The 26,664-nt window shown below is 36.0% G+C and overlaps 1 protein-coding gene across 1 annotated transcript in view; it reads left to right on the forward strand.

Moving 5' to 3' along the window:
* The window catches only part of DOCK4 (dedicator of cytokinesis 4), a 176,636-nt gene that overhangs the window by 62,605 nt on the left and 87,367 nt on the right, over positions 1 to 26,664 (forward strand). Inside the window, exons 13-17 of the mRNA XM_026055109.1 lie at positions 3,302 to 3,427; positions 16,345 to 16,469; positions 17,967 to 18,129; positions 21,779 to 21,885; positions 23,197 to 23,353. Coding sequence (XP_025910894.1) covers positions 3,302 to 3,427; positions 16,345 to 16,469; positions 17,967 to 18,129; positions 21,779 to 21,885; positions 23,197 to 23,353 — 678 coding nt within the window. The remainder of the gene's footprint in view (positions 1 to 3,301; positions 3,428 to 16,344; positions 16,470 to 17,966; positions 18,130 to 21,778; positions 21,886 to 23,196; positions 23,354 to 26,664) is intronic.

Genomic DNA, 26,664 nt, shown 5'->3' on the forward strand with positions numbered 1-26,664 from the left:
AACTCCTGGCAGGGAAAGGTACACAAACACAAGGCACACTATGGTCGATGTTGAGCATTTATTACCTCTGCGTCTGAGCGGGGGTTCCCCAGTGAATTCCTGATTGAGGCAGTAATGGAGCAGGAGAGTCCCTGGCACCGCTGAGCATCGGTCTGTGGTGAGGAATGGGGGGGGGGCACTATGGGAGGTTTTTATGTACTATACACATGCACAGTAAGCACATTGAGCTCATCGCTAATCTTCATTCAAAGCCCAGGTGTAGCACCACACTGGCACAGGCTCAGCCACGTGACCATGGGTCAACATGCCCTGTTGATGCTCCTTTTCCCACAGAACGGTCTGGCTAGCTTCCATCACGTATCCCCTCGATATTCTTCTGCATGTGTGTGTGTATATATATAGAAAATATCATTTATATTCCAATATATGTGTTCAAACTATAGGTAAATGACTAAAACATCTTTTATGCATGTTCACTGAGAGATTTTTTTCAAGCTTGTGGAGATAAAATGATGACCCTTCATTTCTGAACAATGAATGCTGTGAAATACAGAGCTCTAATACATTTCTTCCCTTGCATGAGTAAGTACTTCAAATCCTTGACAGGCAGCTTGTTTCACAGGTTAAAACTGTTTTGCCATTGAAGAGCTTCTTTTGACATTCATCTCATTTTTGAGCCAGATAAAATTCTTCAAGCAAGTCTGTGAGATGAGCAGACAAAAAAAGACTGTAGTACTATTTGAATTTGAGGTCTTGAACATAAACTTGGTGTTTAGAAAGCACAATAATATTGCACAGCACCAGGCGGTGTACAACATCTGATTGTTAGTGCTGTTCTGATTGATATGATCTGGGAAAATGACAAATGTTTTTTAGATTTCCAAGGAAACAGTGCAATAGGGGCATGTGGGAGTATGCATATGCATATGTATGTATTATCAATAGTACTAAGAAATTTTATGTTTAGCCCACCTCCAGTCTTGTTCCTTTTATATTTTAGGTGAGCTATACACAACATTTTCGGCGTTGGGGTTAAATGACTACTTTGGGGAACTTTTGCATTCTACAAACAGAAATATAATTCTAGAATCTAAATATATCTTTTCTAAGAAATCTTGAGCTAGGATGTGCTGTAGGAATAGATACTACTTAAAAGTATAGCTTGCTGTCACTGAGGAAGGACCTCTACCAGTGTGGTGGAATTCAAGACAGTTGTAATTAATCTCTTCTCAAATTGAAGATTTGGGGAATTTGCTACTTCTAGAACCCTGATTTATTTTATTAGCAGAAGCTGAGAAGAGGAAAAGGGGGGCATGGGCACAGGGCACAAGGCACCCCATCTGATGGAAGAAGACCAAATGATTCTTCATCTGACAGAAGTGATAGGGAAAAGCCAATGATACAATATCATTTTTTGCTGCTACTTTCTCACTCTGCAGTGGGCCTGAAGCTCCAAAAGGAGTATCTAAGTTCAAGCAGAGCTTTAAAGCACACTGTTCCCTTTTTTTCCTCCTTTCTTGTGACCTAACCTGGCCTCCTAAAGCTGCTGTTTGCTTCCCTGCCAGACTAATGTAACAGCAGCTGCTGTAGGGATCTGTGGAGTGAAACCTAGCTTTGCCCATCCAGCAATGAAAAACTTTTCATCTGCGCTAATAGAGTCTGGATTTTGTCCATATGACCTATTATGGACAGCTGCAGGCCATAAAAGGCTCCTGGACCATCAGCTGGCCAAGGTGTGGCTTATTCTTTGGTCTACGTTGACTATAATTGCCACTACTCCCTAAATTTGACTTGATAATCACAGAACAAATTCCTGCTACTAAAATAACTAATGTCCATGGCATTAATTTTTTAAAGACTACTTAGAATAGATGCCACTGAATATTTTTCCTCGTAAGGTTTGTTCATGCACTCGGCTGGAGATGTGTACGTGAGATGTTTTTCATGTTAATAGAATGGAAATCTGGTCAAAGCATCACATTTCATCAAAATAATAAATGTAAGGGAGATGAGAGGAAAAAGATAAAGGCTGTCATGCTAATTAGACTTGTGATCTATCTAGTGTAGTAGACTGGACTAGCAGTACACGACAAATTTTCAGTCTGTGATCTAAGAACTGCAAAACTTCAAGTAAATTTATTCAGTTAAATAATGACATGCTGGTAGGGGAAGCTTCTTCCAAAGCTCGAAGGACCAATGACCTTGTTGTTCAGTCTGTATAGACATGTTATTTGTCTAAGCTTAATTTAAAGTTGATTATGAAGCTTCTGAGTTGTCTGTTTATCTCCAGTTCTTCAGTGTATAGGAAGAGTTTGCTTTTATCTTCTCCTTGATCTGTGTGTTGGCATGTGATACGCTATAGTGATGTTCAGGGTCTGGGAAGATTAATATCTACAGTCTGTATCATTCTAACATTTGTTTCAGTGATTATATTTGAAATAACCAAAAAGCGTGTCTGTTGTTTGGGTTAATTTCAGCTGTAGTGGAGTATGGTGCTTGAAATTATTTTGTATACTGCAAGTATGATAGGTGAAATTATTCTTCCTTGGTTCTGGAGGAATAAATATTAGAAAATGATTATACAGCCATCCTTTTGCATTTTACATGTCTTCCAGCAAACATAGGAAAGAGCATAATTGATTAGATCTGATGAATATTGAAAAAAATATAATTTCAGTCATTATGAAAATAAGAGTTTATTGCTGAATACTGTAAGTAGAAAAATATCAATTATGCTAGATTGGTTTAGTAGCTTGGGTTTTTTTAGATTTTGAATGAATAATTTGTATAACTATATATAAAGTGAAGTGATTCATTGTAACGAGACTTCTACATTCTTTCTGTAGACAGAGACCATCATATTTGCCCCTCTTTCTGCATATCAACCAGGGTAGCATTGTGTTGAAGTAAATGAAAACATGAAATATTACTAATTGATACTTCTCTAAATTGACATTTCTCTATTTTCTTTTTCTGCTTAAGGCTTCAATAAATCTTCATTAGGATAATTTTGGTCTGATGTGTCATTGTAATTCAGTTAAACATCAGTAAAAATTTGATAATTCTTTTTCATGAGTAGTTGTTTTCCACTCTTTATGGATTTCTGGATATTGTTACCCTTTCCAAATACATAAAAACTCTGAGATGGCTTGGTGACCTCCAAGAACTTCAGAACTCCATCTGAACTGAGTTTTGTCAGGAATGATTACATACTTATAAGCATATGTAATTTAGAAGAAATACTCAGACCTTGATCATCCTGACTGTCTTACTCTACTTTGTTTTTTCTCTTCATTTTTAGGTCTGGCGGTTTCTCTTCAGTTGCTTCATGGAGACATAGAACAAATTAGGAGAGAGTATACATCTATGTTTACCCATGGCATATCCATAACAAGGAAACTAGGTTTTTCCAATATTATCATGCCTGGTAAGTTAAAAAGAACAAACTGGAAAGCAGTTAAAAACTAAATAATTTCTCATTAATTCTTTCCTCTGCTGCTTATTGCCAAAGAGATACTGTATTCTAAGAATTCTTAAACTTTTCTGGGGCCTTCCACACTATTTTTTTCAGATAAATAAAGCTACATGCCAGCTTCCCCATTGCACTGTGCAGTGTATAGTTACCATGTCAATGAAAAAGGGTATACAGCCATAGTAGTCTTTTTTGAGAGATTAAACCCCACTTTATGGAAGTGAAGATGACTGAATGAAAGATTGCTGAGCTCTAACCAGAGAAAGATAACCAACAGAACATTATGGGGCACTTCTTAAGAGATGGTGCCTTTCTAAATCAGGATTCGCTGGGTTTTACTCACATTGTACAGCTTGTGGTTTCACCAGACTTATACACACAATACTGGAAATGCGGGTACAGATGATAATAGGGATATAGATACTTTATTTTGATTATGTTGTGTAAAAAATATGCAAATACTTTAACAGGTAATAAAGTTGAAAGAGTGTGTTAATATGAATGTGAAGAAGCAAATACAGCAAGAATATAGATAGATAGCAGTAATGTCTATAGTCTTCTTCCTGAAATGAAAATTTGGAAAAGTTTAATGGGTTGCTGAAAATTATAAAGCCAGTATTTCTTTAAAACAAAACCATACAAGCAGACTAATTTGCCATGATGATGTTGATGTGTTGTTGTTGAGAAATGTTGCAGGGAGAAGCTTAGTTCCCAGTCTGGGAACTGGAACTGAGTCCACACAAAAAGCTTTGGCTTTAACAGATAATAAATTGTCCTCATGACTTGCAGATTTTTAATAGGGACTACTTGCTTGTTACAAAGGTGTGTCTTTACTTCTAATTTATGTATACGGGAAAACAAAGGTTTTAAGACAAGAATGCATAAGCTTAAATACTTCACTAATCAAGGAAGTCTTAAATATGCACTTAAAACTCAGTAATGAGACTTAGCTTTAGCTTTGGGCATATGCTTTTCTTGAACTTCTGCCTGAGATCTGGCAACTGAGAATTCCCCTGTATGTTCTTACTGCCAATTAAACATCTGTCCTTCAGCATCCTTGGTTGGTATTGCTAATCACTTAAAAGATGCATAAAACAGAAGTTACCTGTTTTTGAATTTTATGGAAGTATTCTACTGATGTCACTGCAATATTTAGAAGGATAAAATGAATGAGTCAGATGCCATTTAATTTAAATATATATATAATGTATTATATATTATGTATTATATAAATTGCATATATATATAAATATATGCATGTATTATTGTATGTGTTTAATGAATGTCTTCAATTGAAATCTTAAAGCTTATTACCTAGTTTCATTTTTGTATGTCTGTTGGAATTGCAATTGAATCAGATGAATATTGTAGATAATACAGCTGATAATGATGGAATCAGTTTTACTGAGCACCTTATAATTCCCACTAAGAAGCCTTTCTGCATTTATTACTTATCTATGTATGATTTAGTGACCTTCTGCTCTGTTATCTAATTTTCAGTGACTTCTGTAAATAGCTCTCTTATCCCTTCATTTTACAGTTGTGAAATAATGTGATGTGCTGAACTGCTAAAAATACCTTATAGTAGAACACTCTAATCAGCTGTTGGAGGAATTTCTCAACTCAGTTTCTAAGGATTGTGCAGGCTCAGTTTAGCACTTTTTTATTGAAAAAAAAGAATATGTGGATTTTGGTGTGCTGCTTTCTCAGTCCAGTTGTATGCATATCTCTCTTTGGAAAATGTACGTCTTTATTCTGTGTTTACTGGCATAGGTAAGGTACTTCCTAAGGAAAAAATCATTTACTCTTTTAATGACAAGTTCCAAGAACTAACTAAAGCAATATGCTCTAGGTACTGAAATGGTTGCAAGAGCTAAAATGTGTGTTTTCTTTTAAAGTTCCCCTTTTGTTTTCTCTTTTGATTGTTTTTCTTCAGAGATAGACAACTTCATCTTTTGCCACTGGAAATGGTCGTGAATTACATCTTACTTTCTTAATTTAGTATGTTGCTCTGGCTAATTAGCACTGAGGTTAGAGGTCTGAACCAGATCATTGCAAATTATTTAATAAAGAAATACTATATGCAGCTAAACTACTTTTTTAAATGTCAGATTTTAAATCTCTGTTCTACTCTGGTGCATTTTAAACTCTGACTGACCTTCATTTTTTCTAATTTTATCAATCCTTTTCTCTTTGGAGTTTTTGTCATTAAAAGTAACTAGGATCAGCACACATACTGTATCGGAGTTTTGATGAAAATAATAATGCATGTTTTTATAGAGCAATGCTTTTTATGTCTTTGGAGCCTAACAGGGTGAAGCCACAGAATGCTCTTTCCATGGCACGTGGAATTTTTTAGTGAAGACCTCCCAAGTGTTTTAGGAGATGAAGCAGATGGATAGAAGTCACACTGATTCAAAAGTCTGTGAAATACATCCACTTGGTTCTAGCTGACCAGAAGAAAGAAACATACATTTTCTAGGTTTAGCCACAGTGCAGATGTACAAGTCAGAACTCTTGGAAAGCATCATACAGAGTCAAAGGACACCCTGAATTTCTGTCTTAACAGTTCATCATTTATTTAAAGGACAGACAAGCATATTGTTACTTAGTATATTAAAAACTTGCATTTAATATCAGCTAACATGCTAAACTGAGCAGTATTTTAAATAACAGTTTGTTCTGATAAAAGCTGATGGAATGCAAAAGCCCTTGTGTTTTTTTTATACATACTTTTACTTGCTTTTTTGTTGTTTATGCAGTGCACTTTTATGGAATCCAAATTTGGGTTATAGTGTCAGTATCAGAGTGCAGAACTTTAGCGTTGCATATATTATGCTCATATGCATGTATATATTCTTTTGCATCTTCATGGAAGATACCTAGTTCGCTAAAGAACTCTGATCATTAGCATGTGTTGACTGGATTTTTCAGAAGTAGAGTAAGCCCTAGCACAGCTATTTGTATAGATGAAGATTTACTAGAGAGGGTGTAGCTCCCTGCTAGGGCTGCCAGTTGTAGACTGTAAGTTATCATGTGGTAAGCATCAGTCTTGCACATCTTTCTTTCTTATACCTATCAGACCAGAACTGCATCTGTTTTTCTTTAAACAGACTTATCCTCACTATCAAGAACAATGTAGTTTATACTGTTAATAGCTGGCTTATTACTTGGTACATTCAAAAGGAAACATTGTCATTGCCAAAATCTTTCCAGTGTGAGACACTAAAGCATAAAGTCAAAATCTCATGTCTTTCTGTAGAATCTTCCCTTTGCTAAGAAATTCAGTTAGGTCCAACCCTTATTTCCTGGAATTTTATCTATAAATTTACTCTATGCAGCTTTACCTATAAAAGAGAATTATTTATTTAAAACAGAGAGATGATTTTGAAAGATTCTATAATTTTAGAGAACAGCATCTTCCCTCCAGATATCTTAGTCTATAAAATATATGGTAATGTATAAATAATTCACCTGTTGGCTGATATCTCAACAGATTTTTCATGGATAGATAGGTATCAATTAGCTCAAGGCACCCTTTTTCAGCCTAGGATATGCACTAGTGTCATTATCACTGCTGTGATCTGACCACCACTTCTTCCAAGTTTTTTTTTCAGGGCTTTCTTTTTTTGCCTTCTTCCTGTCCATCCAAATTATTACTCTTCTAACATTAGAAGAGGCCAGACAATTGAGAAGTCAGTACAATGGTGTTATATTGACCGCTGTTTTCCTCGTACATCACCTTAGATAGTCTACAATGCTGACATCTGTATCTGACCTAGTCAGTCTTGGCTGAGTTGTTCTTTGCTTCTGATCCTTCACTTTGAAATCAAATCAGCATTGCTTTGCATTTGTCAATATTTAACTTTATTTGATGTATAGAGGTCCTTTAGCTGTCCAGGTAATTCTCATCAGAATTCTCTCTTTGAAAAGCTATTGAATATACTTACTACTACATCCAGATTATTAAAAGATCTTTTGTTCTTTTCATGTGCGAGAATACACTCTACAGTCCTTCTCCCATCCCCTTACTTTTCCTTTTTAGTAGCTTTAAAAATGAAATTAAAATCGTTGTCTTTTTGTATCTATACAAATAATCTTTCAAAATGCTATCCATGTGATGACATGGATTTTTCAGTGATACGATTTTGAAAAGGAGAATATGCTTCTAGTCAAAGCTTAGAATAAGAGGCTGGAGAGCGAAAATGTAAAGAAAGCCATGGAATCTGTTCTTTTCATCATATTAAGTGTTTGTGTCTGTGTAGCTGTCAATAAGTTTGGACTTAGTAAAGAACTGGTGATTCTAGGAGAAAAAAAAAAAAAAGTATGTTTGACACTCAAACATTTTTCTCCCACAAGGAGAGGTATGAATTTTTCCGACCTTCCTCATTCTCTTTGGAGTATGAATAAGGTAAATTTCCACCTGCCTCTGCTTGCTCTTCTGATTTTCAAGAATGCAAAAATATGTGCTTTTAATTACATATCGTAATATTGCCTGGATATGTTAGTTACACAAAATATGTTTAAGCAATATTGTCAAGTAAAGACACCCTGAATTTTGACTTTTCATAAAACTATAGTAATCAGTGGGGGATATCCTCTGCCTTCCAAGTTCTATTTTAATACTTTTTTTAAAGCCTTGATTCTACCCGAGGAATTACCATTTCTATAAGTCACTGGAGGAAACAAAGTTACTAATACATGACTACATACTGCCTTCGGCAAGTGCAAGGAGCTTTTGGATTGTTTTCCTTCCCCTTCCCATCATCTCTGTCTTATTTTCTTGGTTTATTGGGAACTGAAGGAAAAATAGAAGACTATGGAAAGGGAAGAAATGCCACAATTGAATTGAACTTCCCTCAATTAAAGCTTCTGGAAGTAAAGGAAAGGGAAAAGGGCCTCCTGCAGTTTACAGTATTTGGAAGAGTAAGTTGGCTTTCTGTTGATCATAGAATATATATAGCAATGATGCATGGGAGGCATATACAAGTTTAGGCTTGAAAGTCCCTTTGCTGGTATACAAAGGTAAGTAGCATTAGCAAACAAGTGAATGCTTTGGCTTTTGAAAATGATCTCTCAAAGTTCTGTTGGAAATGATTTATTTGTAGCTATTGACAATCAACAGGTAAAAGTTTTTTGTTTAAAACAAATGTATATTCTTTACTCCCTATTTGTTCAAGTCAATTTGTTTTACATCTTGTTGTTAAAAGGAAGACCAAGAAAGAATCGCAGAACAATTGGGTTTACGTGGTAGATCTACATACTATTGGAAATCTGGAAGTGTTACAGTTTGAGAGTCCCTTTTACAGGGCATTGCAGTTTATGTAGTCAATAGGTTGCTGTATGGGGAGAAAGCACTGACAAGATAGCTGACTGGTGGTTGTCACAGCCATTCACTCTGACACAGCTGTGCCCTGGCAGCTTCAAGCACGGCAGTGAGATTTGCCCTCTTCCTCAAAGCTGTCAGTAGTGTACTTACTGATCTTCAGATCTACTCTCTTCAAGAATATATTCACAGATAAACAGCCAGCCGCTCTTTCAATATCTTCTACAATGCCAAACAAAGAAGAAATAATTTCCATAGTGGGATTTCACTTACTGCAGTGATTAAACTCCTTGTGAAATTTAATGTGCCTGTATCTTCCTGAACTGATCTCGTTAAAGATGTTCCTCTATCAGATAACATCCTTCTGCATTATGATTTTCACAAATAATGCCAGCTTGCTTAATTTTTTTTTTTTACTTAATTTTTTTTAAATTAAATACAACTGCGTAGTTTGAGTTTGAAATCCTAGATACATTAGAGGAAACAGACCATCACAGTTCTATTGCCAGAAAGGCATCAGCAAGAGATTAAGTATTGGTATATTATTCCAGAACTTAATCCTTTTTTCTTTTCTTTTCCGTAAGTGTGTATATTAATACAACACGCATTTTGATAGTTAAAGTATCCTTCAGGATTCTTATCCAGTCTCCAGGTTGCATCTATGGCAGCAGCTTGTAGTGTAACTTGTTAAAATTTCATCTACACACTGTTTCATTACCTGGTACTCACTGCTGCCTTCCTCAGCTAAGGGCCACCTACTTTTGATCTGAGCTCTTCTGCCTTGTTCCTTATGTTTCTGTTTTTCTTCATGAGACCTTTCACTGTTAGTTTACACATCTACTGGGCTGAAAAGGGAGTGGAAGATTTCCTGTCCTTCTCTTTTACCTTCCAAAGTTTGTTTGTTACTGTCAGTGTATCAGCATGAATAATAATCTTAGTTTTCAGCGAGACATAGAATGCATTTACTTGAGGTGTTGGCGGCAGTGTGGGCTAAAGGTCCCAGGGCTTCTCCTCAGGTTAGAATCACCCAATACATGGGTTTTTTGAGATCCTTTTGCTGATACGGTTACACAGCTCTTGCCCCATGCTACAAGTCTTTTAAAGACCTTTACTCTAAATTATATTGTATCCACAAGGTTTAGAGCCCTAGATAAAACCATTTTATCCATGCTATGTTCAGAAATTTTCAGTCTCTGCAGCTGAAACTGACTTCAGAGCTGTTCAAGTCACATTTAAGTTATAAAACAGGGCAACTTGTTAGCTTGCATTTTACAGAGATGTGAATTAACAGGAACTTTCTGTAAACAGAATAATGCTTTCTGCTGCTGTTCAATTCTAAAGCATCTGTAATTCTGAACAAAGCTTTCAAAAAGGTAGCTGCTATCAAAAGCTCCTAGTAACTTCTGCATAATTATTTTTAAATTAGCTGCTGCTGTCAAGGACTGTCTAGATTTGCAGATTCAGAGTATGTTTTGTTACAGTAGTAAATAGTCAAATCGGAATTTATTTCACTACAAAGCTTTCTCGAGGATGGCTGGCAAACTAAACTGTCTTTTTCTTTCTAATGAAGACAGCTACCTTTGATCTTTGACTGCTATCTTCAGCTTGAAAACCTTATTCCATATGAATATGCTACAAGAAATGTTACAGGTCTAAATGTGATTGGAATATGAGAAAAGTCATTTTGTTGTTATAATACCTGTGTCGTCATTATATCTGTGTTGCAGTTGCAACTCACAGCTCCCTCAGCACACATTCAAAAACAGTTTTGTGATGAAGGATCACTATTTTTACAGATAGGTTAAGTAGAACATTTCTAGAAAGATAAAAGAACAAACAATACCTTCATACAAGTCTTCTGCCTTTTTCTTGACACTTGCCCTGATCTGGTCTCCTCACTTATACCTGTTGCTCCCATCAGCTGGGACTCTGTGGGAGCACTGGTGGCCTCTGTGAGCCGTAGGCAGCTTGCAGGCAGTTTGCACGCAGGTGATGTACATCCTGGGGGTACATCCTGTGACCAGCAGCAGCCCAGCATGTATATGTGGGCTGCTGAACCATGATAATTCGGCTACCTATCTATGATGGAAAGTGAGCCGGCAGACTGTACCTATTTATGCCATGCCAATTTATGCGTGGTGGAAATGTTGGAGTCCCTGAGCAGGCATTGTCATCTCCAACCTGCAAATTACTCCTGGCTCTTTTTTGGTTATTTAAAGTTTGTGTCTTGCAGCTGTCAGGTCAGGAAGGCTGACCTCCATTAGCTGAGCTTGTCTTCCAGCAGTCTGTCTTGCAGTTGTTTTGCTGCTCTAATTGGCCTTTCCTCCTCCTCCTGGTAATTGCCTCTTTCTTGTAATTAATGCTGATCAGGTCTCTGTCCTTCACTCCAATTCAGCCTTTGGATACTTCATTGCTCATTAGATTGAAGTCGTTAAGTCTGCTGCCTACAGCTTCTTCTTTTTTTTTTACGTTGGATATCTGGAGCTGTAGTGTGCCTTGTTTGCACCTACATTTTGGGCAAGAAGGGTCTGGTTTTATTTTTTTCCTCTCTCAGCCTGTAAGTTGTGCTTTCAAGCTGTTTTTGCCAGGTAAAAGCTGGTATGTATTGGCAGGACCATATGAAGATGCAGGTGCTGCTGGATCTGTGCTGTACAAACTCTGATTTAGCAACTCAGACATTTCAATTCAGCACCTTTCAAATACAATTAAGTTCACTTACTTCAGCAAATGTCCCTGCAGTATGTGCAGCAAATACTTGTGCTGCATGAGAAAGTTAAAGCTATGTAGTCATCCACATCATTTCAACTTTATGGCCTTTTATCAACTTCTGTGGAACTTCAGACTTAGCTCTCACATCATAGTAGAAGCTCTTCTAAGAGTGCTTTGGTCTGTGGCTTTTAATAATTAGAATCTGCTTTTGATTAGTCAAATAGATGAAACAATAGTGCACTGACCAAGTTGTGCCAAAGCATTGGGATCTAATGGGTCACTTACTCTGATTAGGACAGAAGTTATTGATTGGCATATTGAATAGCATTATTGTCTGAAGGAAGAACTAGCTTTTTCAGATACAGTTTTGGTCCTTACAGCTCTTCCTTTTTTCCAAGAGACTGCTTTTTACTTGTCACTCTAACTGGGACCTATAACGACTTTTTTTTTCCCCTAATGTATTATTAATCTTCTTACATCTAATATACATCAACTTTCTATCTTACCTATGGTTGGTTGTTACTTATTAACCTCAGTTTTTATTAGGATGGTGGATAGAAGTTAGCTGTGCCAAGATGGGCACCTGATTCGGACAACACAGAAATGCAATGGATAGCTTTTTAAATTTGCTTTTTTCCAGCTTCTGTTGACTCAGCACATAACCCACATGTCTAGAACTGCACTTCACATCTCAGGAGACTTATGTGGTTTAGCTTCACAAAACATGTATAATTATCATATCATTATCATTCACCTTTCTAAGGAGGCTTCTCTTATCCAGAAAACTTCATGCTCAGTCCTAGACAAAGCTGACCTGTGGTGGGGTTTGACCCTATGCTTGTTAACACTGTTCCTGTTTGAATGTCTACATCCATATGTTCATTGCACAATCCAGGAGCCCTGGTGAATTCAGAAATCTTAAAGAAAACTGTTTATAGTCACAACAGGATTTGAGGGATAGAGATGCTCTGTTAAACAGGCAAAAATGAGCTGCACTTTCTTTTAAAAGAAATGCCTTCAAATGGTCTAGATCTTTCATACCACACAACTTCATTATAGGTAAAGGTAGGCTTGTCATCTTAAAGCTGATCATCATTTTCTGTATTGTTTCCACTTGCTTATTCCTGTACCAAACCTTAGGCTGAAAATAACCATTGGATGTTTTCACTGAAGCAGACTTGGAGAAGGCAATTGTGGTATTTCTGAATGTGAAGCTGGAATAAGCGTGTTGCTTTTTTTCTACCATGATTAAAACCTTATAATATTTGACTGAGATTCAATTGCATGTGCATGGTTTGGACCAGTAATTAAAATCTGATGTACTCTAATAACTAGGACATGCCTTTCTTGTTTCTGCAATAAATTCCTCACATTTGGTCAAGTGTAAATCTTTAGAAAAATCTCAGTATGCAGGCACCTAGGAGAGACTTGTCTGAATCATGCAAATACTTTTGCTGAAGTTACCATCTGTCTACCAGATACCTTAGAAATTAGGTATTGAGCAAACAAGATGATTCAGTCTGTGAGAAATATGTGTCTGGTCTACTGGTTGTAGAAATATGTGTCTGGTTGAGGCAAAGATCCTATAGAAAAAGGGCACATATTCTTTTAATCTAGTGCTTAATTATAGTTCATATAAATGAAAAAGATCAGTGAAGAGAATATAGGTATCCTACATTCAAGCATTTGCTGATGGTTGAATACTTCATACAGGAGGTTGGAAATAATTTTTTTACTGGAAGAGATTTCAAAAAAGAATGCCCTAACTTAGAGTTTTAAACAGACAGTTTCAATTTTATGAGAAATAATTTCTGTCAATGAAGACTGAAGCAATGGCATTTCTACACTGAGGATGCAAGTGATGAAGAAAACTCCAGAATATTGGAGAGCTAAATAATTCTGAAAATATGGATCCAAGTATGTTTTTGTCAATTTTTATCAGGATTTTCCTTCCTGTTCCTTTCCAGAGGGAGGTTTACTTCTCAAATCCATTTTCTTTTCAGTCAGCAATTCTATTTTCTGATAAGGCTTTGTGCTTCATTTTTACAACCCTATTGACTTTTTAATTTTATGTGCTTTTATTTGTAGTGTGTTCATATAAATATTGTGCTAAAGATTTGTGAAGAGCTTGGTTTTAAGGTCTTAACTTTCCACTGTAATTATCTGAACTGTGCAAATTCAGTAAAATTGGTTTTCCTAAGTTATGGTTGCAAGTAGTGAACTTTTTTTAAAGCAGAAGTGAAATATATGCAAGTACAAATCCAGATACTCAAGGCCAGATACTTTAAAACAGAAACTACTTCTTTTTTTGTAGGGATTATAAAGTGTCAGGTATGCCATATACTTTGAGAAAAGGAACTGTACTCTTGATATATAACCGATAGCTTACTTTCTTCTTGATTAATTTTCCAGTGTATTTGTTACCTCCCTTCTGCTTTTATATCCATCTGTTTCCATGTAAAACACCATTGTTCCTCCTATAGTGTGGGACACTTATTCTCCTCTTTGATTTAATTTGGCTTGCATGATTTGGCTTTTTTTTTTTCCTCCCTTCAATAAGATGACCCACATGACTTGATTTGCTCTGAGACTTTGAAAACAGAGTAGAGCTTCTTGAATGAATATAGATCAGGAAGAACATTGTCTAAACTATCATGTTAGCACCCTGACTGCAAACTCTGCCCAGATTCTCTAAGAGAATAAGAAGACAGTAATTATGAAAGTACCTCCTCCTCCCTTGTCTTTTTTTCATGTGATTTGATTTTTTTCTGACATCTGAAAAAGTGAAACTTTGGAATTTTTCCTTAAGACCTTAAAATGCAGACACACATTTTGAAAGTCTACTTAGGTTTTGTGAAGCTGTTATCACTTTTTTAGAAATGTTTTCTTGTTTTTCATTCAAATCCTGCACAGTTTGTTCTGTTAAAAAAAAATGAAAGTGGTTTCAGAGTTTCATCTGTACTAGGTAATGAAATTTGTGGTGCAAATGCTGGTTTGTGGTTACATTTCTGTCAGACCCATGGAAAATGGAAATAATTCCTTCCTGATAAATAAACATCATGTCTGAATTTAGCACAGATGCATCTAGAATTCAGGTTAATCTTTAAAGAGGCATAGCTTCAATTACAGGTTGTTTGCTAAAATCGGTTATATTTCAAAGCTTCTCTTTTTGATTTAAAAGTATTGACATTTTTTTCTGAATTTGAAACTCATGGAAGTGACCAACTGCCAACACTAACTAGAACCTATCCTAGAATAGAAGCAGGGAGCCAACATGTTGCATACTCCTTTGCAACCGTACTATGCCGGTTTCTAAAACTTTTATAATAAAATATTACTGAAATGTAGAAATAATAAGAAATAAGATAGAAATAATTGGAACCAGATATTTCTAAGGGTCATTCTGTGGCTTGAGCAATAAGAACAGCTTTACTGATTTGGACCAAGGACCTGTCTAGCCCAGTGTTGTAAATGACCGGCTAGGGAACAGCAGGCATTGGGCATGTGTATATGCATATATGGTAATTCCCCTCTGATGCTCTCCCAGCCACTGAATATTTTCAGCTCACGGGATTTTCTAAGCCCCCTATGCTTGCCTGTTCTATAACCTGTAGTGGTTAGTACTATTCCAAGTACTTATCTGCTCTCGTGGACTCTTAAAAATTTTCTAACATTCGCAACGTCCTTTGGAAAGGTTTTTCCAAGTCTTCTGTCTGTTAACTGAACAACCACCACCTTTAGCTTATTTTGAACCTGCTTCCCATGTGTTTCATTCAATGACTGCACACTCTTACTAGGAACACAGCTATTTCATCCTTGACTTCTCATATGACTCTTAAGTGAATACCATCTTGTTCTGGTATTTATTTCTGTTCGTTCTGTCTTTTTGTACTATAACCTCTTCCACAGTTGTATTAGTTTCAGATGACAATTAATAATAAGGTAATACAAGATCAGACACTCCAGTCACCACCAGTACTGCTCTTCCTCCCACCTCAACAATTGCTCACCAGTCTTTCTTCCTTTCTTCATTTATAAACTTTGCGATAGCAAACTAGCATGCTAGCAGTATTTTAGAACGTGTATATGTTATATAACATTATGTAGTGCCTGCTTTGTATTTGTAATTTGAGTTTATTGATGAAGTTTTTAATCTGTCAGAAGTCTTTCCAGCAAGCAAAAAATAAGCTAACTTTTCACTGGTGTACTTTGGAACCTTTTGTTAATGTAAAATGTATTTAAGATTTTTTAGGTCATAAAGGAGACAGGTTTGATTACGAGTGCTTGGAGACACTTTTCTTTGTGTGTGTTTGGGGGTGGGGCATTTTTCTTTTGTTTCTTTTTTAAAATAATTTTTTAAGAGTATGAGCAAAGAAATATACTTTCTTTGTGAGACTAGTTGAAAACAAGTTCTAGTGAGTTTTTCAAGGACTCCTTAAACAGAGAAGTGTAAATAATACAAATGAAAGAAAATATATTAATATTCTGTAATTAGAAGACTAATAATAAGTGAATCCACTCACCAGCTTGAGTATAACTGCAGATGCCACTGTAAGGACCAAAAAGAGCTAACACATGACTAAAAGCCCTTGGAATTGCTGTAGTATGGCATATAGTGTCTTGTATTTTTATAGAGATGAAGCTTTGTTTTTCTTGGCTCATTAAAAAGATTGCTCTTTAACATTCTAATAAGCTGGTAAATTGTGGAAGTGATACCATCCTCTGTTTGAAAAGAAGATGAGAGTCTTAAAGTGGTAAGAGTAAAAGTAAAAAGTAAGCAATTTGAACCAACTTTTACATGCTTTGGTTTTTTGTGTTTGGTTGGGTTTTTTTATAGGTGAAATGAGGAATGATTTATATATCACTGTAGAAAGAGGAGAATTTGAGAAAGGAGGAAAAAGCGTGGCCAGAAATGTGGAAGTGACAATGCATGTTGTGGACAGCAGTGGTCAAATTTTAAAGGTATCTTTGTGTATTTTTCCTTGCTGTAATTAATTTTGATATACTTTTTCATAAGTAAATCAACTTTAATATTGTTCAAGGAGTAAGAAAATGCTTTGGGAAGGTCATGATCATGTTTATCTTTTGCTGTCTTTAAATATTCAAAGTATTTCCACTTTTGCTTAAGATCTTTATAAAATGCATTTTTGTTTTAATTCCAGAATCAGTTATGTGATTCAGATAAACAGCTACAAACACCAACCAAATAAGTAATGTCACCATTAAAATGCTGGAAAATGTTGAAGCAAGATCAATTTTTGGAGAATTTGATTTCATATTAACTTTTTTAGTAAAAATGTGCATTTTCTCATGCCCCAGAGAAGACTGGCATATTTCAATCATTTTGCATTTGTTGTCTGGTTTGAATAAATCAGAGATCTTTGATGCAGTAATCACCATGATGCAGTAATAAAAAGATAAGATAGTGTTCCTTCCTTTCTCCAGATTTGATGGTATGCTGCTGTTGATAGCTTACTAGCAGGCATCATTCACTTTTAATTTGACACACTAATAGATCACTATTTCTCAGATTTTTTTGCACCAAAAGATTTCTGTTCACCCTCAACTTTTTCCATGTTCCTTTAGCATCAAATTATTTTCTTCTTATTTAAAAGGACTTTTTCCATAGGCTCTGAGTGACATTGAGTGCTATGAGGTGACAAAATGAAGAAAGGCTGACACAAATAGTCTGGATCACAGTGTGTGCGTGTGTATACATCCGTAAAGTCAGACTGTGTGTGTAGATGCATGTTATGTCTGTATGTGATATACACACACACACACATATTGTATGTATGTAGCAAGGATAGGAAAATGCAAAGCTGATACCTCATAATTACTGAGAAGAAAAGCTACAGTAGTAGCGTATTTTGCCCATAGAGAATTGATCGGTATCCCCAAGAGAGGACTGATGCAGCTCCATTTGCCTGCTTTGCTATCACTTGATGCAGCAATCATGGGTGTGCCAAAGGCAGCCAGCACTATGCGTGTCCCCAGTCAGGGCATTCAGATTTCTCTCTCTTTTCATGCTGGCAAATAATACTAACAACACGAGGGTTACAGGCGTATTTCAGATGACTGCAAGTCTTGGAGTCTGGGCTGGTCTTCTCTCACTTTATATTCGGGAATCCTGGGCATGAGGCTCGAAGGACCATCCTGTAGCAGGGGACACCACATCAGACTTGTTGCTTAAACCTTCCTGGTCACCCAGTTCCCCCTATATAATTCTTTGATTCTCCTTTGTGTTGATGAGTTTTGTCATTTTTTTGTAATCAGCAAATATTAACAAAGTGCTAGTATTTTTATGGGTTTTACAATACGCAGCATTATACTACACGTGGCACTTACAATAGGAGTGTAAATATTAAGTAGTACTCACTGTACAAACAGTCCATGATGACATCTTACCAGGAAAACTAATCTGTCTTTACATCTTTAACCAATGTATTTTTTTGCTAGGATTTTATCTCATTTGGCTCTGGAGAGCCACCAGCTAGCGAGTACCATTCCTTTGTGCTTTATCATAACAATGGTCCCAGATGGGCTGAGCTGCTGAAACTTCCTATTCCTGTGGATAAATTCAGAGGATCACACATCCGCTGTGAATTCCGGCATTGTTCCAGTAAGCGTTCACAACTTCTGGTAGTCCTCTCTGTTACAGCTGCAGTAAGCACACGAGTTTTCATAACACCTCAGGAAAAAGATAGCTGCATAAACTCTTTCTCTGCAATACTTTCATGACACAGCTTTTCAGGCTTGCTGCTCTACTTGGTGGAACTTTTTGCTTTGGTAAAGCCTAAATACCAGGAGAAACTAGTCTAGTTTTATTAAAATAGAAAGATACAATGTTACAGCTGTAAATGTAAAACAGAGTTTCAGGAAAATTGAAAATGAAAATTTAGAATTAACCTGGTGAATTATCAGAATTGATACCTGCTCCTTAGTATATGTTTAGCAATCCATACAATTGGAAAAGTACACAGATGCAGTATGGTCAATTAACATAACTCTTGCATTGCATTTTTTCACACCCCCACCCTTCCCCAAAAGAAACCCCAAAGTCACTCATTCTGAAATTGCATGAATATTCTCAACAATTTAGAGATGATTTGGGGATAAAAATGATACTGTTACTGAATTCTGGATCCATGTTCTGCGTACAAGGCATGAAAAACCGATTTTGTAGACATGGCACCGAATGCTTTTGACCAGGTATAGAAAGGGGGATAAAACTGTATGTCTTTTAAACTGCTGCTGCTAGTTGTCTCCTGGTGATGCAGATATGTAAGATTTCATTATTTAGATTGTGTTTGTGGAAAATGGTGCACACACAAGTGACAGTATCTTTAGACTTTAGGTTCATAAACTTCAAAATGCAGGGAACAGATAATTTTAGAAAAATAATTCTCATTGAGTTCTTTTTAAATTTTCTTTTATAAACCTACCAAGTAATAAAGAAGAATTACAATGGCATGTTTCACATGGATTTATTATGCATCTTTCCCATGCAGTACAAGCTGGATCTTTTTGCTATGGTTTGGTTTCCTATACCATGCCAACTGTGCTAAACTTAGGCTCCAAATTAGCTTCAGTAGCACATTCTCAGCATTTTGCAGTCTGTTTTATATTTAGGTGATACATTGGTTTCCGAATTTAACCTTAGGCATCCAAATTTGAAAATGTTACCTGAAATCTAACATCATATAAAGAACAATGGCATCTTCAGTCATATCTATGGAGGTAGATGCTTTATTTGAAAACAAAAGTGCAGTGTAGTCTGAGACTGACCTAAAATAGAAACTGATAGGCATGAGCTGCTATAGAGGATAATTAACACATGCAGAATGGCTTTTCTTCTCGTGTTGGATTGGCTATGTCGCAATCATTTGGATCTTCTAACATTTTATATATTGCTAAGACTACATATTTGGAGGCCTTCATTATTTTTCTTTAATACAAGTCATTCCAAAAGACTGCTTTCCAACTTGCAATGAGATAACAGAAACCACTAGAGGAGAAAATCTGCAAATCTCTTCTGGGAGTAGAACACATTTTCTTCTATAAATGCTGGTCCTACAAAGACCATGTCATAATGTGGTCTAGCATGACAGACACCGGGATAAAAATAAATACTTCAAAAATATACAGATTTAAAGACAGAAAAGACATATGCTAAATTGACAACTTTTTCACTGACTTCAGTTGCTTCATGAAGCTAGTTTTAAGATGGTGAACTGAAAGCTTGGTCTTTGTTGCATCCTTCCAATGTAACTAAAGCCCCAAGAAAAGTCTTTTCTTTATCTAGTATCATAACCATTAGCATCTGCTGTTTAAACTTCAGCAGTAGCAACTGTAACCGAGAGATGCGGAGCAAAAGAATTGTTGCGCTTCAGAAGGAGGCAGATGAAGCTATTTGTACAAGCGGTTCTTGTGTTGTCAGTAAAAGCAAATGACTTCAAGGGAGCCTTGCACATGAAAACTAGCTAAGCTGACGTAAAGCACTCCAGGGAGAGCAGACTTTGCTTTGACAAGCATTCACGGGATTACAGAAGAGCTAGGAAAACGAAAGATAGATTTATTTGCATCAAGAAACAATGCAAGATGGCTAAGGATTTTTCCCACTAGGTCAAGAGTAGGACAAGCATCAGCCAGTTGAGATACATGTGCCAAAAATATTCTTGCATGAGAGTATGTGGGCAATATCTTAATTGTAGGCATAAAAATACAGGTTTTTATACAATTTTAGAATGCTTTTTAGAACTATTATAGAAGAACAGAAGGCTTTCAGACATAGTAAACTGCAGTATCTGGTCATGCTGTGGTTATACCTTGTTCTTGGTACTCACTTCCCTTTATCCTTCTCGTAGCCACTTCCTAGATATCCTGCACTTTGTAAGAATTTTTCTGCTAGAGATAATTTTCCCCACCTCTGTAATCTTATCTTTGAAATAAAATCTGCCAGTTCTCATGTGATTTTAAAAGAAAATAATTCAAAATATTGTTAGGTAATATAAAACCAGTGCTGTTTTTGACATAAGATACAGTATGCTGTTCCAGTTCATTGACTTCGGTTGTGTCACATTTTTCTGTCTTTGTCTTGTGGGGTAACTTTGAGGAAATTTTCTGGGATAGGACTGAAAATGCAGCATTTTCAAAGTTTCCACGTGGAGAAGAGGAAAGAAGTTGCTAAGGTTACTGAATAGCCTGGCTTGGTCATTCATCTTCTGGTGGTTTCCCCAGGATTCACATCTTGGGGATTTCAGAGTCTGTCGTGTGGAAGCCTCCTAAGGAGACACGTCTTTATCTAGACTGCTGTAATACATTTGTGGAAGGAGGGGAAGGAAATCTTTAGAAGAGCAATTTGCAGAAGTTTCTTTGAGATTAATCCTGTCCCACAGAAGAAGGGAGTTAGTATCTTTTGTTAACATTTTCAAGATTGTGAATGAAGATAAATCCACGCCATTTTTATGAAGAAAATAACACCCCTTTATCGTCAAGAGGTACACAATGCAAAAATATCTAGTATGCAAGCACATTGTAAATTTGTATTTTCTGTAAACTTTGGCTCATTTTTATGTGTTATTACTTCTTATTTCTCATTTAAAGCCTAATTCTGTGAGCTGTGAACAGACAGTCCCTGGGTACAGATTGCCAGTTTGTCAGAGTGGCTGTAATAAAGTGCAATTTGGAAGAACTGGGAGTTTTCCATTGTGAACAGTCTGTGTGAAAATCTTGGCTCTCAACTATCCTGCAAAATATCACACACACCTTTTGCATTCAAATTTATTTACCGTTTTAGTTCATGATTGATAAGTACGAATAAATATACTAGCTTTATGAATAAGCTCAAGGTGTGACAAAAGCTTAAGGGGAATATGTCAACTGTCAGTAATCTTTTATACAAGGGTCAGGTCAGAATGAGGGTGTCAGATGCAAGGTTTTAACTTGGCCCATCTAGTATAAATGCTATTATTAAAGAAGATTTTTTTCATCTCAGAACAGGAAACATATATTTTAAGGAAACCATACTTTTATCTATCTTGCAACTGACCTCAGTTTGAAGAAAAACTGGCAAAAAAAAATCACAATAAGTTATAATCTTGGAATTTGTTTTACTTTTAAAGAAACATAAAAAGAGGTTTAAGAGGTTCTTTGTTTGACTAGTTACAACTAGCTTCCAGTATACTTTCTTATCCTGGATTATATCCATTTACTTTGTCTAAAATGTATAATGCTAACTGTAAGTACTGTTTTTTACGTGTGTATTTCAGCAAAGGAAAAGGGTGAGAAGAAGTTGTTCGGCTTTTCTTTTGTGCCCCTGATGCAGGAAAATGGGAGGACACTGCCAGATGGCACCCATGAACTCATTGTACACAAGGTAATTTGAATTAGAAACCATTAACTGTAACGATTCCTCTGGAACATACTAAAAAGACCCAGACGCATTAGGCTGAGAAAGTCTGTATTCATTACCAAATGAGTGGTAATCTTGTCACTGTTAAAATATCCTTTGCTGCTTCTTTAATATTATGGTTCTTGTTACAAATTGCAGTTGAATCTAGGAATGCAGTGGAGTGGTTGTACTTGTGAAGTGCTAATATAGTACATTATATTCATAGTGAATTTCACAAAGGTAAGATCAGTTAAAACATGCAAAGTGTGTTAAAGTGCATGTTATGCTATCCACTTATAAATTGCTGAAGATGGAAAATCAAGCAGGCCCTTCTCCTTTGTCACTCATGTGCATCCACTCCATAGCATCTTTCTTTACAGATACTTCTGTTCTACATAATTTCTTTTTTTGTTTCCACATTTAACAATTACCTTTGTTTAGATGATTTTGATATACTCCCAGTTAAATGTTAGATTTTAACACCAAAATTTGTAGCTACTCATTTGATATAACCTGTGCAAAGTTGTTAGATTTTAGTATCAAATACAGAGCTACCATCTAAAAACAAAGATGCAACAAGCATTTCCCATTAATGAGAACTATCTGTGAAAGCAGTGTAGGAAAATGAGCTTAGTTTATTTATGCATATAAAAGCTTAATCTAATTTTCCTGTCTGAAACAAGAATATTTTTAGTTAGAGAATGTGCTGACTCATTTTTTCTGTTGGGGATAATCTTGATATCAATGGCTTAGCTCCTATGCAAAAGAAGAATAAAGAATTGGAAAGACATGTAAAATATATATTTTTTGTACATTAGGCTTTATGCTGATAATGTACTGCATGTTCTGTGTATATATTTAAGATAGCTTGGTGTTGTGTTTTTTCTGTGTTAAAAATGTTTAGCTATTAGATCTAGTACATTACATAATCTTCAAATATCTGTGCTATTTTTTACTTATGTTTATACTTAATCACAAGACTTTCTGAATATATTATAAAGCAACTTTTGCATACCGTAATTTAAGTTGTACCTGCCTAAAGGTCTTGGAGTTTCTTTTTTTAAAACGATGCAAGCAGTAGGAAGTACAATGCAAAGTTGTGCATATCATCTTTTAAACAAAAATCTTATTTGACAGATTTGACTTGTCAGAATTCATTTGTATAAGGTCCTCCCATAGTGAAAATTGTCTTTCTTCATTTATTGTCAAAGAAACAGTAATAATTTATATATTTTAGGGATCTGGTCCTTCGTTTTTATGTAGTGCAGTGATTTTTGCACTGATTTGTTTTTACAGTGTGAAGAAAACACAAACCTTCAGGATTCTAGTCGCTACCTCAAACTCCCCTTTTCAAAGGGAATTTTCCTAGGAAACAACAGCCAAGCAGTAAAAACCACTAAAGAGTCCTTCTGGATTACGTCCTTTCTCTGCTCCACTAAACTCACACAAAATGGTAAGATAAGTTGGTTATTTAAAACATGATGAATTCAAGTGAATGTGATAGGTAGCGTTTTCCATGCCAAGCAAGCACGGATGAACTCAAAAAAGAGCTTACATTGTATCAGTTTTACAAACTGATTTTCCTTCTAATTTTTGATATCCAGAGGGAAACCAGTGCAACATGGTAAACCACTGATTTTAAGTAGTTCAAGAATGCTTTTAAAATTAACACAATATTGGAATCAAATACAGTACTCTTGGAATCAACTATCAAAACCCAGCTGCTCTGCAAAACCTCTTAATCTGTTTGCTGGAGAGTTTTTAGGAAGTGCTTATTGCAGGCTTTAGGCTGTGGCAGTTTTGTTTTGATTAGGTACATATTGCTTTTCTGTTGTATCATTTCTCTTCTTCTAAGTCAGCAAACATTTACTACTTCTGAATGATAAAAACACCTGATCTGATGAGCATGAGATAGAACTATATGTGTGTTTGAGCTTTTTACCTTTACTCTGTATAAAATTCTTAGCCTTGTTTATTTGCTCTACTAAGTACAATTAGTTTATAACTGAAACAGTTTTCCAGAAACTTTTAGATCTTGCATATTTGCTTGCTTATGTGTTTCTGACCATTCTTTGATATCCCCATGGTTTCATAATATTTTTTCAAAGCTGTTTATCACAGTTTTAAGAACTTGCTTAGTTATCTCCTGTGTGAGATAACTGTGTCTTTACCCTTCATATATGTATGGTGATAAAACTGCTAATTGCTCGCAAATTGATTATAGGTGTTTAACAACAACTAGAGCAGCTTTTTAAATGGAAACAGTTATCTTAATTTTCATCATTTAGTAGTAAGTGTCCAAAGTAGAACTATGTGCAGATAGTAAGTGGTCTGTTTCTCTGTGCACGTCCATTCTGTATTCCCACAGCAATTAGCTTCGAAGTAATAAAAGTTAATCAATGAAAGATTTACTGCAAAAATGCTAATAGGCAATCATAGACTAAATTTGCTCCAGCTAAAGGCCTTGATTTAGGAAATCACGTGAATCTACTGGTACTTACATATGCACAAAAGTGCTGCCCAGAAATTTAGCATCTCACTGGTGCAGACCCAAACATTAATAGTTTTGCTTTGACTGGGGTTATAAAAATTTCAGACCATTAACTTGTGTTCACAGTACAGGAGTTATTTAATACTTGATGTAAATAGATGTGTGAGATGGGGCATAAAAATTCCAATTTTTTTTACCATATACAGAGTAAGAGAGTGTAGAATATCTGAATAATATTAATCCCCTTTTCAGCTCTGAAAGAGTTGACAATTATTTCAGCAGTACTTCAGAGGGTGGAAATATTTTCAATAGACAGGCTCATATTTTTTCCAAGGATCTTCTTTGGGAAGTTCATCTTGGTGAGTTTCCAAATCCCCATTCTTTTAAATGAAAATTTGCCAAACCTATTGCATGTTCAGGAAATGAATGCAGAGCAAAGCATGTGGCTATTTGGTCATGTGAGCATTACTTCAGTCATCTCTGGAAGGATGTAGCATATTTATTAAAAATTGCAGGATTAAAAAGATCTTTATATGTACTTCTATTTAGTAAACATTTGTATTAGTATGTATGAAAATTGCTGATTATTTTTGTTAATCTTTTTTTAAGTTAGCAGATTTTTCTAAAGTTGTCAGAAGTCTACATGTACCTACAAACAACAATGTCCAGCTTGAAAATCAGTCACAAATTATGATATTGTTCTGGCCATGGTGGGGAGACCCCAAACCCAGATGTGTAAAGGATGTCACTGAATTAGGCTACAGGTTTACTAACTTGCTGGCAAATTTTACTCAGCTGTCATTCTTTCACCTATTCCCTCTGCTCCATGCCATCGGGTCTTATGCATATTAAAATTATGGGGATAGGGGAAGGAGGTGGTCTCCCAGTTGTTGGGATCCATAACTTCCTTGCCATAGATGCTTTGGAAGTAACCCTAGAAAACCCTACAAACACGGCTTTCAGAGGGCTTCCAACAGGAATCTATGCTGTCATAAGACAGCATCATTTAGGCTGTCTGCCAACTATCTTCTCCTTAACTTGACCGTAGTTCCTGGATAGTTAATCAGACAATGTTAGCAAAAAAGCATTTCTGCTTCCTAGTTGGCTATATTTCATCATCCTTAAAAAAAAAAGAAAAAAAAAAGGGCAAAACGAGAGCGGGGGAGAGAAGGAGGAAAGGAAGGGCAAGGGGAAGGAAAACATACTATTTTTTCCACTGAATATCAATATAGTCTTATTTATTTCAAATTTAGTTTTTGACTTTTAGGAGTGTTTTCTGCCTGCTAAAGACTCAGGATCCATCCAGCAAATTGGACTATTTTAGCAAGTAGACATCCCCTCAGTTCTCAGTGCTGATCAGCACACACCCAAAAAGCACTAAGTTCATCAGCAGAGAAACATGCAATACAGCGTGTCTCTCTCAAGGCGAAGGGGTAACCCATCCATCTGTGTAACAAAAGCAAAACTAGCAATTAATAAGGAAACCAAAGTAACAGGCAGTTTCCGAGGGTGCCTCCACTGGGGGAGTGCTGGAAACCACAAAAGTGGCCTGTTGGAATGGGCATGCAGGCTGTCAGTTTGGGAATTTGGCTTTTCCGTTTTGAAGTGTCATAGTCCTATACCAGGCCAATTGTGATGTCTCGGGAGGTATGAGAGAGAGTTAGAAAGTTAATCCCAAATCCTTTCTTTGCACGCGATTCTAAACCTTTCATTAAACATACCTCTTTAGATTTAAATTAATGCCTTGGAAAAGTGAAGTGTTTTGTTTGATAGGAGCTGTAGGGTCAGATGTGTCCTATTTTTAAAGTATAAATTAGATCATGATAAAGAGAAGGCATTTGAAATATTTTTTCTCTTTAGCTGAGTTGATCAGCAGCATTGTCTTCTTCCCTCTTCCAAAATCATGCTTTCCTGGTGGACCTATTTTTTGAGGCAGTTTTATATTCTTATTTCCCTTAATACACGACACATTGCTATCCCCTTTCCATGTGATTCACATGTCAGATCTTCTATTCATGTCATTTATGGTTGGGCTATTCACTAACACTATGTCAGCAATGTCTTTCCTCCTTTACATTTTCCTTGAAATAAGTGTTTTGAAGTGAGTATTTTACATTTACTTTCTTTTTATTTTTTTCATCCCCCAACAAATCCCTAACACTCAGTGAAAACTATGTACCCACCAGCTTTTTCCAGCAAACCTGCAAAGATGTATTTTTCCTGCTGTGAACTGACAGATTTAGCTAGTTTCCATACTCCATAACTTGAGGCTT

Source organism: Apteryx rowi, unplaced genomic scaffold, assembly GCF_003343035.1.
Source record: "Apteryx rowi isolate R43461 unplaced genomic scaffold, aptRow1 scaffold_984, whole genome shotgun sequence".
Taxonomy (NCBI): domain Eukaryota; kingdom Metazoa; phylum Chordata; class Aves; order Apterygiformes; family Apterygidae; genus Apteryx; species Apteryx rowi.